This window comes from Centruroides sculpturatus, unplaced genomic scaffold (genome assembly GCF_000671375.1).
Source record: "Centruroides sculpturatus isolate CEXI.00-Female unplaced genomic scaffold, Cexi_2.0 scaffold144, whole genome shotgun sequence".
NCBI lineage: Eukaryota > Metazoa > Arthropoda > Arachnida > Scorpiones > Buthidae > Centruroides > Centruroides sculpturatus.
Window position 1 is genome coordinate 891,875 of NW_019384315.1, and position 16,894 is coordinate 908,768.

Below are 16,894 nucleotides of genomic sequence, written 5' to 3' on the forward strand. Positions count from 1 at the left end.
CTTTTTAGTAATGTTACATGAAGATGGTCTTGAAGAGACTGAAAATTAACATACTCACCAAACCAGAAAATCCAGCTGTATAACATTGATTTAATAAAAATGAACATTTTCAACAAACTTAAGTTGTCATCTTCAGGTTGAAAAGAAATTTGGAAGACAGAACAGAGTGTGATCTTTCAATGAGTGTTTTAAGATTAATATCAACCCAGTTCTTAGTTGTTACAAGCATTTATTTTAAACATAATCACTAAAATTACAAGGTTAGTTCAATATATTTAATACCTCTATGAGCTACAAATTAGTATATTGGTATCAGTTTAATTTTGATTTGCTGATGAAATATTATGGAAAAATGCAGTTACTCCAGGAAGACCCTACCTGACCTTAAATCAACCATTTATTTCTTCAATAATAATGAAATACAATTACAATTGAAAAAATGAAAGAATTAAATGCAAAAAAATGCTTCGTGTAAAATAAATTTTCTAATTTTATATAAAAATAAATAAAAATTTTAACTTAAAAAATGAATTACCTGAAGTACTTTGAGTATTGGCTTAACTGTATTCCATGTTGTTCCTCTCATATCAATTACAACAGAAAATCCCAATTCTTTAACTTCTTCACTGTATAGAAAATTTTTTTGTTCAGAAAAAAATAAATTTAAATATAATACTACTTTATAAATGAAAAAAATTTATATGTTAAACATTCACAACGTAAAACAAATCAGAAAAATTCTTAATAAACTTTTTTGTAAAATTTTTATTAAAATTATTTATCTGAATATGAAGTCTTTTAACACAGATTTTCAAATTATAAAGATAAAAAATACAATGATTATCAAAGAGAAATTAATTACAATGAACAAAAACACTAATAATACTAAAAATTTCAATCCAATTGGTTCATATTTACATTTAAAATTTACAATTTTTGAGTACAGAAATTATTTATATAAAAATTAAAACACTGGAACTATTGATAATTTGTCCGGAAAAATAAAACAATTTAACTTAATTATATTTCCAATTATAAAAACTGTCAAATTTACAATGTTATTTAATTTAAACAGGACTAATTAGAATATTTCTTTAATAATTATGTAAATTTAATTTTTAAATCATCTGTTCTAAAAATTTGATATATTTCAATGTTCTGAAGAACAATCTTAAATCATTCTAACAGTCTTCAGAATGAAAGATGAAATGTCTATTTGAAAGTGGAATTTTTAATTCTGAACACTTCTATATGATTAAAAAGATAATTTTGAAAAAATAAGTTGACAGTTCATTACAAAAAAAAAGAAATCATATATGATAGTACTTTATGAAAATATAAATTAAACATAAAACCATATATCTTTGTTTCTAAGATGCACCACAAATTTACATCAAATTTTATTTTTTTTTAATGAAAGAAGAAGTTTTAACATAATCACTTTTATTTAATTTTGTTAGGCAACAAGATAAAAACAGTATAAATTCCTTGAAATAAGTAAAGTTTAAAAGTGCTATTTCCATGTTCTTCTGCATATACAATAATTTTTGTTGTTTTAATGCTACATTATAGATTCAAATTGAATAAACAAATACAAACTGTCATTTGATGTTAAAATGTTTTTATTAACAGAATAAAATGATAATGCTTTCAATGATACATCATCATCTTTCCTCGGGCAGCTGTTTCTAAATTACAATGTGCTATGGAAAAATTTGAACTGTAATAAAATTTGAGTAAAGAACATATTTTGACATAAGGTACATGTTTGAAAAATAAAAGAATAAAAATACAAGCAGAAAGTAAATGTACAGTAAAACAAAAGTATGTCATATAAGGGAATGGATTTTGAGCAAACAGATGTATTTATGTCTTCAGTTATTTAAACAACAAAGCCCACAGATTGAATAGCTCTAGTGAAGGGTTATTAAATATTTTGTTTGTCAATACATACAATGTGTCCTAGACAAACAGTATATTGTAGTCCCTATATTGGTGTATTAAGAATGCCTCTGACCATAAGGGCTAATAACCATGATCCAAAGTTCTTTTGACAATTTCAATGGTGTATTTCTTGTGTATAATGTCATTCTGATGTTCTGCTAATATGTTGCTGACATTCTCACAATAGCACCTACATAAACATAGCTGGAGATGATGTGTCTATATTTAAAGGAAATCTTGTATATCCATGATCTCTCTTACTTAGAGTATCAGTCTGTATCATTACAGAAGAGTCTGCACAAAGGTGCAAATAATTGGTGAACATACCTGTATTTCTTAAAGTCTAATGAGATGTAATGAAATCAAGCCTACATAGAGGATGCATATGTAAAAACTTTTTTTGGTTGATAACTATGGCAGAAATCAGTAGTAGTCCTTAATACCATATGGTTAATATTAATATAATTGAATTTGGAACAGTATAATTAAGGGTGGTAAACCAAATTTAATGTAAATACTAAAAGATAGCCCACTGGTATTTCTATGTAAACATAGGTTCAAAAACAAAATTAACCCGTGCTGCTCCTCCCATTCCACAGTGAAACCTATTGATGTATAGACTAACAATACCATCTAATAAATCACACCACTGGCAAATAACCAGCAAAAAGAACAGAAATTTCGCTGTTCACAAATTTTAAGGAGAATGAGTACAGCCTCAGAAAACACCTCTACAGCACAGCACTTGCATCTTATGCATTAGATAACAACATAAAAGAGGACTTTGACAAGGTGTGACTCCTATACCATGTGACAGCTGAAATAACTGGTAAGAGTAGAAATCTACAAAGTCTTCAGGAGAAAGACATCTGTTAAATTCAAGGATACAGACTTAATTCCATCATCCTGGAGAGTGCTATTTGAGTAGGCCTAATTCCCTGCAGCAATATTTTGTATATGACATGCACAACTCTACACACATTCAAACTGTAATTTAAAAATGTTCTGTTCTAAAACGTTTTTAATTTTTTGTTGTTCCATTATATGTTCTTTCAGTTAAACCTGATGATGATGTATGTTATATAATGTTTTATTTTATAAAACATTAGTTACAGTAAAAATTTTATTCTTTTTGTTGGTTATTGGTGTCAGTGGTTGATTTATTTATGTATTAACCCAATATTTTGATGACTGATATTATTGACAATAATATCTGCACAAACTCCAATAATTTTGTGTGTCCCATCCAAGATAATTAATATATTGTCCACATAATGCATATATAAGAGTCGATATCACACAGTAAGGAGGGCCACAAAAACATTAAACTCTAAATTGTGCAAGATCATCTCTGCTAGGAATGCAGATAGAGGAGAGTCAATACACACATCCCTTTTCTGTAAATAAAATTGGTTGTTAAAAAAAAATAACTTTTTGAAGTTATTAAACAAAAATCTTGTTATCAAGACTATTTTGCAAGACCAAGATGATACTGAGACATCCTCTAATGAGACCAAGACTGCTATTACCATTATGATATTTCACATCTAAAAACCAAAACTAAATTATAAATAATAATCTAAATTGAAGTTTATTGTTATTCACATTGCAATGCATTTGCATTTATGTTACAAGCATACATAAAACACGTGTCATAAAATATAGAATGAAAGCTATTCTGTGAAAAAAAAGTACAGTGCAAACAAAACAGCATTCAAAAGTTTTTATTACACTTTAAAGACAATAAATCTAATAATGGATCTATTACAATACTCCCAAACATAAAACCCAGTTAGAAAACAAAAACAAACATTTTCAACCTTTATGAAGGCCATTGTCAGATTCTACTGTAGAATGCAAATTGAACATAACCATAAAACTTAAGTAATGTTCATTGTATATAATGCTGCATGTGCAGGAACACAGTAATAAGTTATAAAATAAAAACAATTACAAAAGAATACAATACATACAAAAAGGTTAAATGCTTATAAATAACAAAAGTAATGATATATCATATAATGATAAGACAAAAACATAATAAATATAAGATGGGACTGTTTACAAAACATTACATAAATGCTAAATACATTTAAATACTGCCCTCCAGACATGCGACATAGGAGCCATGTCTCTGATGTTGATAGCTGTTTCTCTAGAAATAGCTCTGTATATCTCAAGAATCTCCAGGTATTTTGGACACAATGGTAATCCTTTTTGATGTAGAAGGTGAGCCCTATCAGAGTAAACCTTTACATCTGCATCTGATGCATAGGTGGCCAAGGCAGTACCATCTGATTTCCTATTGCTAGAGTCATGGTGTTCTTTGAGTCTACTCATGAGGGGCCTAAAGATAGCACCAATATATTCATAGTGTTGATCGATTCTACAGTTGTGCAAGGGAATTGTGTACACTCCTGAAAGAGACTTATGCCAAAATATGTTCTTTACTCAAATTCAGTTTCAATTCAAATTTTGTCATAGCATGTTGTAACAGTTGCCTGAGAAAGATGATGATGCATTCTTGGAAGCATTAGCACTTTATTCTGTTGAGAAAATTTTAACACCAAAAGACAATTTGTATGTAAATTTATCCATTAAGAATCTTGGCATCAAGTGCAACCTAAGTCTTATACATGTCTTTATGAAGGCATTTTAAACATTAAAGAAGTGTTTAATTAAATACTCACTACCAATTTGAACTGATGTAATATATAATAATAATTGTTTTTGGCTAAATATAATTTATCACATGGTCTAGTCACAATGATTACTGACTGACATTTTAAACAATAAATGTAAGAAACCATTAATTATAAGATACATCTCTGTTTTAAACAAATAATAATGAATAAAAAATGCCTAATAATAACAAATTAATGGAATTTAATATTTAAAAAAATATATACATACTTTCCTAAAAATATAATTTATTTTCAAAACATACAAAATTCAATAAAAAATTCTAAAATAATTAATTTTAATCCATTAAGAAATTTTAATTTTTAATAAGAATTTTTTTAATTATAAACTTTAAAGCAGGATATTTTTAGGAAAAAAAACTTAATAAATATTCTCAATATTTTAATTAACCCATAAAAAATAAAAATAAATTTAATTATTTTCTAATTAAAAAAATAAGCTTGAATTTTATAAATTATTATTTATAAAATTCAAGCTAATACATTCAATTACTTTCTATAAATTTTATTTATCTAATGTTATCATATATCATACACTGTTTTATTTGTAAACTTTGAGTCAAATTATGTTACTTCTAAACAAATTTTTTCTAGAATAATTTTTTCAGGCTTCTTTCTGTTATGGCAGATGTATTACATATTTATTTAAATTATTAGTAAAACTTACTTTCATTTAAGCAAATAATAAATTCAAATTAACAAACAGCAATAGCATTATCACTTCTTGACAAACAATTTGTTTTAATATATATATTTAAATTATTATACAACTGTATGTAAATATGAGTTTTTAATTGAACAATTTGGAAAATAATGAAATAATATNATTTGTAACAATAAACTGTATCTTTTAAAATAGATAATAACCATGGTATATTTGCCAAATATATTAGCAAATGTCTCAAATCTTCTATTTTTAACCTTTCTGGACGAGTACGAGCAGGAAACGTCAAAACTGGTCCTCCACGTCTGTCTCTTCCCCCTTATAAAAACAAAATAACCTATTAAATTCATTAAACTGACTAACCTAGAAAAAAGTAAATAAAAATGTTATCAATCTAATTTCATGTCAATTTACAATATACAGTAAAACCTGTCCAAAACAGAACCTGAAAAAAATGGAAACCTGCCAAAACAGAAAAAAAGTTCTTCAAAACAGAGCAATTTTCTGTTGAAAAACAAATCTGTTCAAAACAGAAACTTGTCAAACAAAAAATATTCAATACTGTGCAATTTCAGTATAAACAGGTTTTACTATATACTGTAATTGTAGTAAGTTAAAATAAAAGTTTAATTATTTAGTAACTAGAGTCAACATTTACTGTATATTTTAGTTAAAATGCTAGAAAATTTCTGAATNAACAGAACCTGAAAAAAATGGAAACCTGCCAAAACAGAAAAAAAGTTCTTCAAAACAGAGCAATTTTCTGTTGAAAAACAAATCTGTTCAAAACAGAAACTTGTCAAACAAAAAATATTCAATACTGTGCAATTTCAGTATAAACAGGTTTTACTATATACTGTAATTGTAGTAAGTTAAAATAAAAGTTTAATTATTTAGTAACTAGAGTCAACATTTACTGTATATTTTAGTTAAAATGCTAGAAAATTTCTGAATTAAAATAAATAAAATTCTTAAATATTTAATATTTTAATTGTAATAAGAATATAAATCATAAATTTTGAATAGTTACAATTCTTTATTCTTCCTCATTTAAAAGTTTCAGTTCAAAGACTTTCATAGAGATATTAATAATTTTTGCATTTAATCCATCTTTAATAACTCTTATAATATAAATAAAATTTAAGATCTAAAATAAATAGTAGTACAGTAGAGTCTCGAAAACTCGGCCTAATGTGGACCGAAGGGTGGCCGAGTTTGTGAAAATGCCGGGTTATCGGCAATGGGGTTAAAAAAAATAAGTATGAGTGTTTCCTCAGAAAATACTGTACTGTACTTGTGTGTGTTGTTTACTTGAGAATACAACAGAGAATAAACTGCCCAAATACCCTTAAACAAAGGAAAAGTACGTCCTTTATGAAGGCATAGAGCCTTTACTACATGAAAATGAAAATTAATGAATACACTGTGTACAGTAATTTACCTGATAAGACAGACCTTAGAAAAATACTTTATGACGCATAAAGCTGTCTATAATGAAAATTAATTAACTAAGGATTTTTTTGCCCTGGCAGGGTGTGGCTGAGTTATCCAGACTGCCGGGTTATCGAGTGCCGAGTTTTCGAGACTCTACTGTAATATAAGGTTGATAAGCAATATGCAACTTCAACCAATTTCTTGAATATAATTTACTTTTTAAAATATGATAAAACTAAATTTTCTCACAGTTAATAAACTAAGTGACTAATACAAAAGAAAAATCAAAATCCTGAAAGAAAAAATGCATTTAGTCCAACTTGGGATACAAATTCATTCTGTATTTTGTTCAGCAGAGCATCACTGAACAATAGAAATAAAAATCCATCTTTTGGCTCATAATTTATGAAGAATATTATAGAGTAATCTGACATATTCTAGACATATTTTTCCTAGAAAGCCCTAACAGAAAATCTTATAACTACAAAAGACTTTATTAAAGTTACATATTAACAAAAACTATAAATGTAACAAACAACATTCAATAAATTAATCAGCAGCAGTCAGATATCAAAATACAACAAGAACTTAGAATAAGTCAGTTTAAGAATAAAAAAGTTTAATATTTATACTTGATACAGAAAAATTAAAACAGTTTTTAGTAAACTGTAATAGTAAACAAGATCATAAAAATATCATGAAATAAGAGCTATTTATTACATGTGTCATCTTCTTCTCCTTCGTCTGGCATTATGGATCTTGGAAGCCCTTAGTCACAGTCACAATCCTTCTCCATCTCATTTGGTCTATAGCCTGCCTCTACCAATCTTTGATTCCGAGGTCTTGAAGATCTTCATTGGACCCATCTTTCTACCTTTTCCTGGGACAACCTCTTGGCCTCTTCCATTTCTCCCTCATAGTGGAGCTCTCATAATGCTATTGTCATTGTAGGTAGCCTTACGACATTGTCTAGCCACTGTAATCTTCTGGCCTTAATCACCTATGTGATCATGGGCTTGTTGTAGGTTGTCGGCAGTTTCTGGTTTGTTCTTCTCCTCCATATTGGTTCTCCATTGACCATGATACCATCATCATCATAGTCTTCTACAGGCCTAACTCTTACCTCTAGTGCCAAATTGATTACGTAATTTATTTAATAATTCGCATTAAACTAGCCTGATAGATTTTCGGCATTCTGTTGGTATGTAGCTATATTGTATATCGGGTTTGAAGATGTTTGTCTTCTACAGGTCCGAATATTCTCCTTAATATTTTGTTTTCAAATCTCTGTAGTTGTAGTTCTTCCTGCTTTGTCATTGGCCATGTTTCACATCCATACAGAATCACAGGTCTAATCAAATTGGGCCATAACAGATTGAAAAATTAAAAATTTAAAACAATAATATCTAATGACTTTTGTTGATGACATAGTAAGTAGTCAAGCTAAAACAAACTTTTTGGGAATTTAAACGGATTTGTTATGTAATAATAATAAGTAATATACAGTAGAGCGTCATTTATCCAAAAGCTGATCAACCAAAATGTCGGTTAGTCACAATGATTACTGACTGNATATTTTATTGTTTTTATATTTTTCAATATATTTATTTTGTTTGTAAAAAATAAAGAAATAATTTTTAATAATACAATAGCCATGGTTATTATTTTAAAAAGTTTATGTTAGGCTTAATATCAACGAAAATTCAACGCGAAGCGACACGCAACGGAGAAAAATGTCAAGATGGGATAAATTAATATATTTTTTCGTACATAATCGGTTATCCAAAACATCGATCTTCCGAACAACCCCAGTCCTAATTGATTCGGATAATCGATGCTCTACTGTATTCATTTATTATAATTATTAAATTTAATAAAAGATGGCACCTAATATTTTCCTTTAGTGACAAATTACTTAAAAATTTAATTATTAAAAGTAGCCTAAAAATAGCCTGATGCATTACAGTAATCATTTGGCATTAATTAATATTGTCAGTTTTGAGATGTTTACATATCTAAATTGCATTATCATTCATAGAGAACAGAACATTTTAATTCTATAATAATAATGTTCTGTTCTGTTCTCTATGAATAATATTGTCTGAAGATGACAGTTATATACTTGTACTTGTGAAATAAATATCATTATATATGAAAGAAATATTAAAAACAATAATGTAATAAATTAAATAATATACCTGAAAGAATTGCTATTTTTTCTTGCAAAAGAGGTATCATATCAACAGCTCTAAGTCTGTCAACTTTCCATGATCCTAAAAAAATAAAAAACTTTTTATTAATTATAAAATTCAATTTCATAAAATAGCTATAATAAGTGTTAAATATCATTTGTAAAAGTTCAATACTGCTTATTTTTAATAAAAGCAAATTTTAGAATTTTTCATAATTTCATCTTCAGAAAACCTGAGTAAATTATTACAAAAAAAATTGTTAATTACAGTAAATTCCCAATTATCCGTGTGCGGATTATCCAGTTTTTGGATTATCCATACATGAATTTAATTTTAAAAAGTATTTATATGTGTATGTATTTTTTAAATAGTTGCTTGCTTTCATGTTTACACATCCTATAAGTATGCACGTGTTCATATTTAGATGTTTGAAGCAGGTGGTGGGGGTATCTGAAGTCAGCTGGACTGGTTTTAGTTAGGCCATTTCTTTCATGCCGAACGTTTCTTTTTGGAGGAGAAAATGATAGTGAGTACATTTATACAAAGTTTCATTTAGTTGCATGTTATAATACGTATTACAATTTAAGATTTGATATAACTCTCCCACAAATACTTTAGGTTAATTATATCTAACATTAAATATGTCTGGAAGAGAACATATTTAATCTTAGATGGGGAGTGTAACTGGCAACGCATTTGCATGGTAAGCAGAAGTGTGGGATTAAGTCCAGTTCCGACAGTACTTACCATACATCAGCCTATACCAAAGATACGTGGACAACATCTTTATACTTTGAAAAACCACACCGAATCTCGACGAGTTTTTGTCATGAAAGAACGACAATGCTTACGGCCTCACTCTTGGCTTAGATCAGGTTAGCAACTCGCATGCACATTTTCTGGATATTGACATACATCTCAGGGATGGCAAGATAGAAATGAGCGTTTACCGTAAACCGGACCAGCATCCACTTTTCATCCCCGCAAACTCTTCCGACCCCTTTGCCTACAAAATTGCAGCCTTCTGGGCCCTAACCAGATGGGCTTTCACACACTACATGAATGCTCACGACACGTGGTTAGAGCTCTGCCGCATAGAAAAAATTGCTGTTGAATATGGCTACAGTAAAGGCATAATTTGCAGTTTAGCCATGCCTGCGCCAACTGTCCCCCACGCTGCAGTGGCAGACCCCTGCCTACGCCGAATGACGACCACCAACCCGTCATGAATGATAGATGCACAGTCGTCCAGTTCAACCAACATTTAGACCCCCTATACAGGGAGATTGCTTGCCGTAATCGTACGAAGATCACGTATAGGAGAACCGGCATTATTTACGACCTGCTGTGCAACGCCAAGGACACGATAGATCTCAACAGGGCACCAGAAGTATACTCCATTCCCATCAGGGACGATAGAGACTTAGTTTACATTGGCTCCACCATTCGCTCTACACAAAAATGGTTACATGAACATCAATCAGATATTAAAAATAACAGGTTCACCACTGCCTTGTCGGCCTATGTTACCGACCCTGAAATTTGGGCGGACTTCCAAAACACCAAAGTAATCAGATAGGCATTTCATATTGATCACATCTGTCACCTGGAGGCCTGGGAGATTTATAAAGCCAACATTGGGGGCACCTGCATCAACTTTAAAGACAGTGAAACCATCGTGCAGGCATGGAGATACTTATTCGAGGAATTCGAGCTGGGACAGGTGGAAGGATAAAACGCAATACGTGCATTATTTACATCTTGGGCGGCATCGTTCCAACAGTCAAGAGGAAACACCGTTTAGTCGCCACCTGAAGAAGATCTCAGTAGAGGTCGAAAACGTTTGTGAAGTTTATTACAGAGACAACACTGTTATAAAAAAGGTTTTGTGGATTGTTACAAATACTTTTAGTGTAAAATTACATAAAATAAGATGCTTTTTTTAATTTTCAGATAAGTACCCTTAAAATACCTAATAATGGAAAGAAAGTCGTACTTACTATAAAACAAAAACTAATGTTAATTGAAAAATTTGAAAAAGGTGAATCTACATCGAATCTACATGTTGTATTTTAGAAATAAATAATTATAGTTCAGATTATCCATGTTTCTGGATTATCCGTGCCACCTCTCTCCACCATTAGCATGGATAATCAGGAGTTTACTGTATTTCAACTTTCTGGATGTGCTGAAAACATCCATATAATAAGGTAAATGCTGATGAAAAATTTTAAAATCAATTTAAAAAAAAAGTTACAAAAATATGCTTTGCTAATGATTTTGTATAGGCCTTTTCATCAGAAAAACACTCAAATACAAGTAGTTATTGTTATGTAGTTATTCAAGATATATAAAACAAACATTCTGCCTTTTAATATCTGTCATTTGAAACTTATAACTGAACTGAAAACTTTGATTATAAAAAAAAAAATATGATTTACTACTGAACTACTGTAATAGCAACTGCATCTTACATAATTTCTAAGTTTAACTTTTCTATAGTCAAGTTGATTTTTATCTGAAAATAAAAAAAAAAAAAAAAAAGTTCTTCACAATCTGTATAAAAATTGGTATCTAATGTTTTGGTACATTACTCAAAGTATTTTAAAGAATTTTTCTTTAGTTTTAAATTTTTATAAATTTTTTACTGTATGGTCTCAAAATTGCTTTTCTTTATAATTTTGATACTGTGATGCAACTACATTTTTTTGTACTTTATAAAAATGTACATAAAAAATAACAGTAAAAGATTACTCTTTAAAATACAAACTATTGTGTTCTATGGCTCTTATTATAACAGTCATTTTTTCATAGATATTCTATTTATTGCAATACAGTAGAGCATCAATTATCCGACTCAATTGGGGACTCAGGTTGGTCGGATAACCGAAAAGAAGGGAAAAGATACATTATTAATAGAGTATATTAGGATATTAGAGAGGTTGAGGCGCACGTTTTAAACGTGTAAACGTGTACGTGTGACGTTCGGCGCCGCTTTCCCGTAAGCCTAAAAGTTTGACGATGGTGTTTGGAATGTCGAGCGTGATTCCACCGACTATCCAAACACCATTGTCAAACTTTTAGGCTTACGGGAAAGCGGCGTCGAACGTCACACGTACACGTTTACACGTTTAAAACGTGCGCCTCAACCTCTCTATTAGTATATCCCATGTAATTAGTTTATTAGTATATCACTATTAACCAACTTCGCATTGAATTTTCATTGATGTTTAGCCTAACAAATTTTTTTTAAAAATAATAATCATCATTATTGTATCGTTAAAAATTATTTTTAAATTGTTTTATTGCTCACGAAACAAACCACCACTCATAATTAGAAAATTAAGTCTCATTTAAATACTGCCCTCCCTTCAATGGTCGAGCCGTTTATGCCAGCTAAAACATGCAAAAATTTAACAAAAATAATATTAAAGTAGCCAAGACATAGCCAAATATTGTAATGCCACATCACTAGTGGACATTTGACATTTGCCAACTAGAACGGTCGGTTAACCAATGTGACGGTTAATCGGGGGTCGGATAATCGATGCTCTACTGTATATACAGTATAAATGCTTTAAAAAAGTAATAAAGATATTCAAACAATCAAAATGAATAAGTGAGAGCAGTGAAAAACCACCAATGCCATACTTGTCTTCTCAATCTTCTATCAGATGTTTTTGCTGCCATTCTACATAGTAGATTGGCAGGAAAAGAAAACACTTTCTGCCTGCTCTTACTCTTTTTTTTCTCATAGGTATTCTATTCTAAACTTTTTACAATCTATTCTATTTCATCTCTTCAAACCACATGACTCTACTAAACTACAAATTAGGTTCTCTCATTTCTCAAGTCCTCTACTTTAGATGTCACAACCATTGCTCTCTACACTAGGTTCCTGAATGCTACCATAACATATTGCCTTGCATCTTAGAATGTGCTTAATACATAAATAGGTTTGTAGGGTATAGAAACATCACATACTTCTTATCTCCTTTTCTAACCATAATATCCAAAAAATATACTGATATTTTCCATCTCTGCACTTATCCAGTGTCAGGTTTACACTATCATCTGAAAAATCAGCACAAAGGACTAATTATCTTCTCATTCCAAATTATAAAAAAAGTAATATGGTAGCCTCTTAAAATTGTAAACATAGCTTAAGCCTTAGTAAATCCAAACCAAAGATTTAATTTAATATTGAAAACATTTTGACTAACATTTTCAATCATTACCAATCTTCATCAGGTCATTAATGTTCTATAAATGGAATGATATATATTAGTTTTAAATTTTATAGTGCATTGAAAAAAGCACTATAAAATTTAAAACTAATATATATCATTACATAATTGACAAAGTATAATGCTTTTTTAACTTAAGAGTAGTTTTGTCAACAAAATAACTACTAGTTATTGCTGGAAAAAAATTAGTAAATAAAATGCACATTCATAATAGACAAACTGCCCAGAATGAAATTAATGAAAGTGGACGATGTTGGTTTATTATAAGAAATGTTGCCAGGCATATTAAAGATTCTGTTCTTCTCTAATTTATTTACCTGTATATGTTAGTTTTAAATTTTGTAGTGCATTCTTCAATGCATTCCATTTATAGAACATTAACGGCCTGATGAAGATTAGTACTGATTGAAAACATTTTCAATATTAAATTTTTGTTTTGAATTTACTAAGATTTAAGCTGCATTATTATTCAGTAAGACCAGTTAAGTTGGAATCTCTTAAAATTGGATATATAATCACTATAAAACCACAAATACCTTTAAAATTCAGTTCAGCATTTAATTGAATGATGAGATTATATACACTGACAAACATTTTTGTTCTTAATCGAATATTCAAGTTAGGATTGAAAATGTTTGTTAGTGTGTGTGTGTGTGTATATATATATATATATACTGGTGTGCAAAACTTAAGGAATAATGCAATTTTTAAGCAGACAGCCATGAAACTGTAGAAAAGGGCTTGTTGCAATCAGTACAATAAACACCCAACTCAGTAGAAACATGATTCATATTCAGGAAGAAGACATCACAGATGACGTGATGGCACGTAGAAACGTGCAGTAAGCACACACAGTGCAAGTTACAATTAGAAGGAGGCTTTGATTCCATACTGTATGCATTCTATTCATTTTGCACTAGTATGCTTTCTTCATCCTTTAAGTACAAACTACTGTCTCTGTATTCTGAATTTCATGTCTCCCAGGTGATTTCTTGCGGAGTTATGGCAAAAAACAATTGTTGCTTAAGTTTTGCACACCAGTGTATGTATATAACTCTCATTGTTTAAATCAGTGTTTCTCAACTGGGTTGCAATATCACCCTCATGTAGGGGTTTTTCCATGTTGAGGAGGCAATTAGTAACAATTTATATTTTGGAGGCAAAAAACTATTTTCTGGACGATATAGTAAAACATTATATTAAGAATAATTAGATATTTTATTCGTTATATCATACAATAATTAAACAAATAACAATATACTAGTCACTAGTCTATTCAATGCAGTACGAATTTGGCGTTAGCCTTGGCCCTCAGCATCAGAATTTTGTAGTGAAGGGGATAATACTACGTAATGGTTTTATTGAAGGGGTTGACGATTTGTTAGAGGTTGAGAAACACTGGTTTAAATGCTGGTCTAGATTTTTAAAGAATTTATGGTGTTATAGTTAGAAAAATATTGTCAACATATTTCATGAGTAATTCAATATGTTCTAGTTCAGTGATTCTCAACCACTTTTTGAAGTGTGCCGCCACTGCAAATATCCATACATAAGCAACGTCAGACAAGTAGTTTAATCGGTCCTATCTTTCTAGAGCACGTTAGAAAACTGTAACTGGTGTTACTGGTAACTGCTGGTAGTTACCAAGGCATTTAGAAAATGTGACCTAAATAACCAACTACGTTTAAAAATCACTGTTATGACATCATTGGTTGTCCTGTGATACTTACTGTAGTAACCATGTGTACCGCCAAATTTTTAAATTACTAAAAGTGTACCATGAAGAAAAAAACTTGAGAATCACTGTTCTAGTTCCTCAATCACTCTTCTCTTCGCATTTGCACTATTAACTCTGCCACAAATCTAGGTAACAGAGAGATAACAGGGAGTCCACACTTGCTTATAAAAATATCCACTAAAAATAAAACATCCTTTATGTATGTATTAGATTTCTCATTTTCCAGTTTTTTGCTTGTCCCGGGATTCCGAGATAAATGTAAACAGTTTCCCGGGATCCCAGAATAAAATTAATTATTTTGAAAATATACAAAATACACTCTGGCCAAGTAAAATACAACACCTGCAATATCTAGAGTGATATATGGTGTTGCATTTTACTTGGCCAGCAGTATATCTTGAAATCAAATGATATAATTATTTTTCACTTTTTAAAGTTATTTAATACGTTCTATAACTTCCAAAATCATATTAATAATGATGTGTAAGATATATATTAAAAATTACCATTGAATTATGTAGAAATTTTCACAAATAGAAAGAAATTTATTAAAGTTTGCTGGAAACTGCATACAACAACAACAAATGCTTTGAACTGAGTTGAAAATTTAAAAAAAAAATGAACTTAGGGTAATTTTCTTTTTTAAAAAAAAAAATATACAAAATACAGTATTATTGTAAATTTTTATAATAGGATTTTAAAAAGCAAAGATGGTCAATACTTCAATCACTCGATCTGTTTCTTATTTAACTAATGAAAAGTCCTGCTACCAAGAATGCCCTTTCTGATTCAATTCATGTGGATGGAATCATCTTTAATGCATTCAAAAGAAGGCAGATGTTATGTGTTTTTTCATCCATAGCCTGGAAGATTTCTAGTTAATTTTCGAGACTGTAATACTTCTTTTGCTCTCTGGTATTCTTGATTTGTCTACAAAGCTGTTTTAATAGAAATATCAAGCTTATAGCCCTATAATTTGGCAATTCATTTGGCTTTAATAATCAGTTTATAAAGAAAAATGTCATACTTGCTGACTGTGTACTCGTATCCTTGCCCAATTTGCACAACCTGGCGTTACGCAGTTATTGAAGCTACTGGGCATGGTTAAAAATTAAGACAGCATAAGTACAATTATTCCAGACATTACAGGTTCTGATAAGTAAAAAATTTTCAGAGTCCTGCCACAAATAAGCTATGTATTGATTATTGGCCATTTGTGACATGCCATAATGAGCAAAAATTTAAAAAACTAATAAGTAGGTTTAAAATTAATAAATACAAATTTATTCCGACAGTTTGAGTTAATTATACTTTCTATTTGCAAAATTTTCTCAATCTTAATACAAAATAAGAAAAAAGTGAATTTTTAAGAAATTTGCGGGATTTCCCAGCATGAGAAGAATTTCCCGGGTTAAAAAACAACCAGGATCCCATTTGAGAAATCCTAGTATGTATCAACAAATGCAGAGTTACAGTAAGGCTTTAAAATCACATTCTCAAACCTTCCACTGCACTGCAATATAATTCCTCAATTCTAAAAACACAAGTTCTTGGCATATTGATGAGAATGCTTAAAAATCAAATGTGGATAATATTAAAGACGGGCACTAACTAGTATAAAAAGGTATAATTTTAACTACTATTTAACTATATAATTATTTTGTTTTTAAAAAGTCCAAAACAAAGTCTGAAGTTACAAAGTTTCAAATATAAAATGAACAAAACATTCTCTTCTTGAATATTATAACTGAAAATTATAATAATTCAGATTTAATTCAGATGTATTCTGACTCTTTTGTAGATCTTCTGAAGAAAGTCAACAAGTCAGAATAATTCTGAATTAAAACATCTCTGCTGGAATTGAAAGGTTTAGTGTGTGTATAATTTGTTTTTATAAAAAGTATATAAAATTACTAGTTAGCTACATTTCAACTATTCAGAAATAGAAAAATGAAACATTAGACTGGAGTAAA

General features: G+C 29.6%; 1 protein-coding gene across 1 annotated transcript in view; it reads right to left on the bottom strand.

The window, feature by feature from the left end:
- The window catches only part of LOC111623105 (triple functional domain protein-like), a 304,942-nt gene that overhangs the window by 269,969 nt on the left and 18,079 nt on the right, over window positions 1–16,894 (bottom strand). The window contains exons 2-4 of the mRNA XM_023365589.1: window positions 8,943–9,017; window positions 5,514–5,628; window positions 536–626 (exon numbers count right to left, since the gene is read on the bottom strand). Of these exons, the coding sequence (XP_023221357.1) occupies window positions 536–626; window positions 5,514–5,628; window positions 8,943–9,017 (281 nt within the window). The remainder of the gene's footprint in view (window positions 1–535; window positions 627–5,513; window positions 5,629–8,942; window positions 9,018–16,894) is intronic.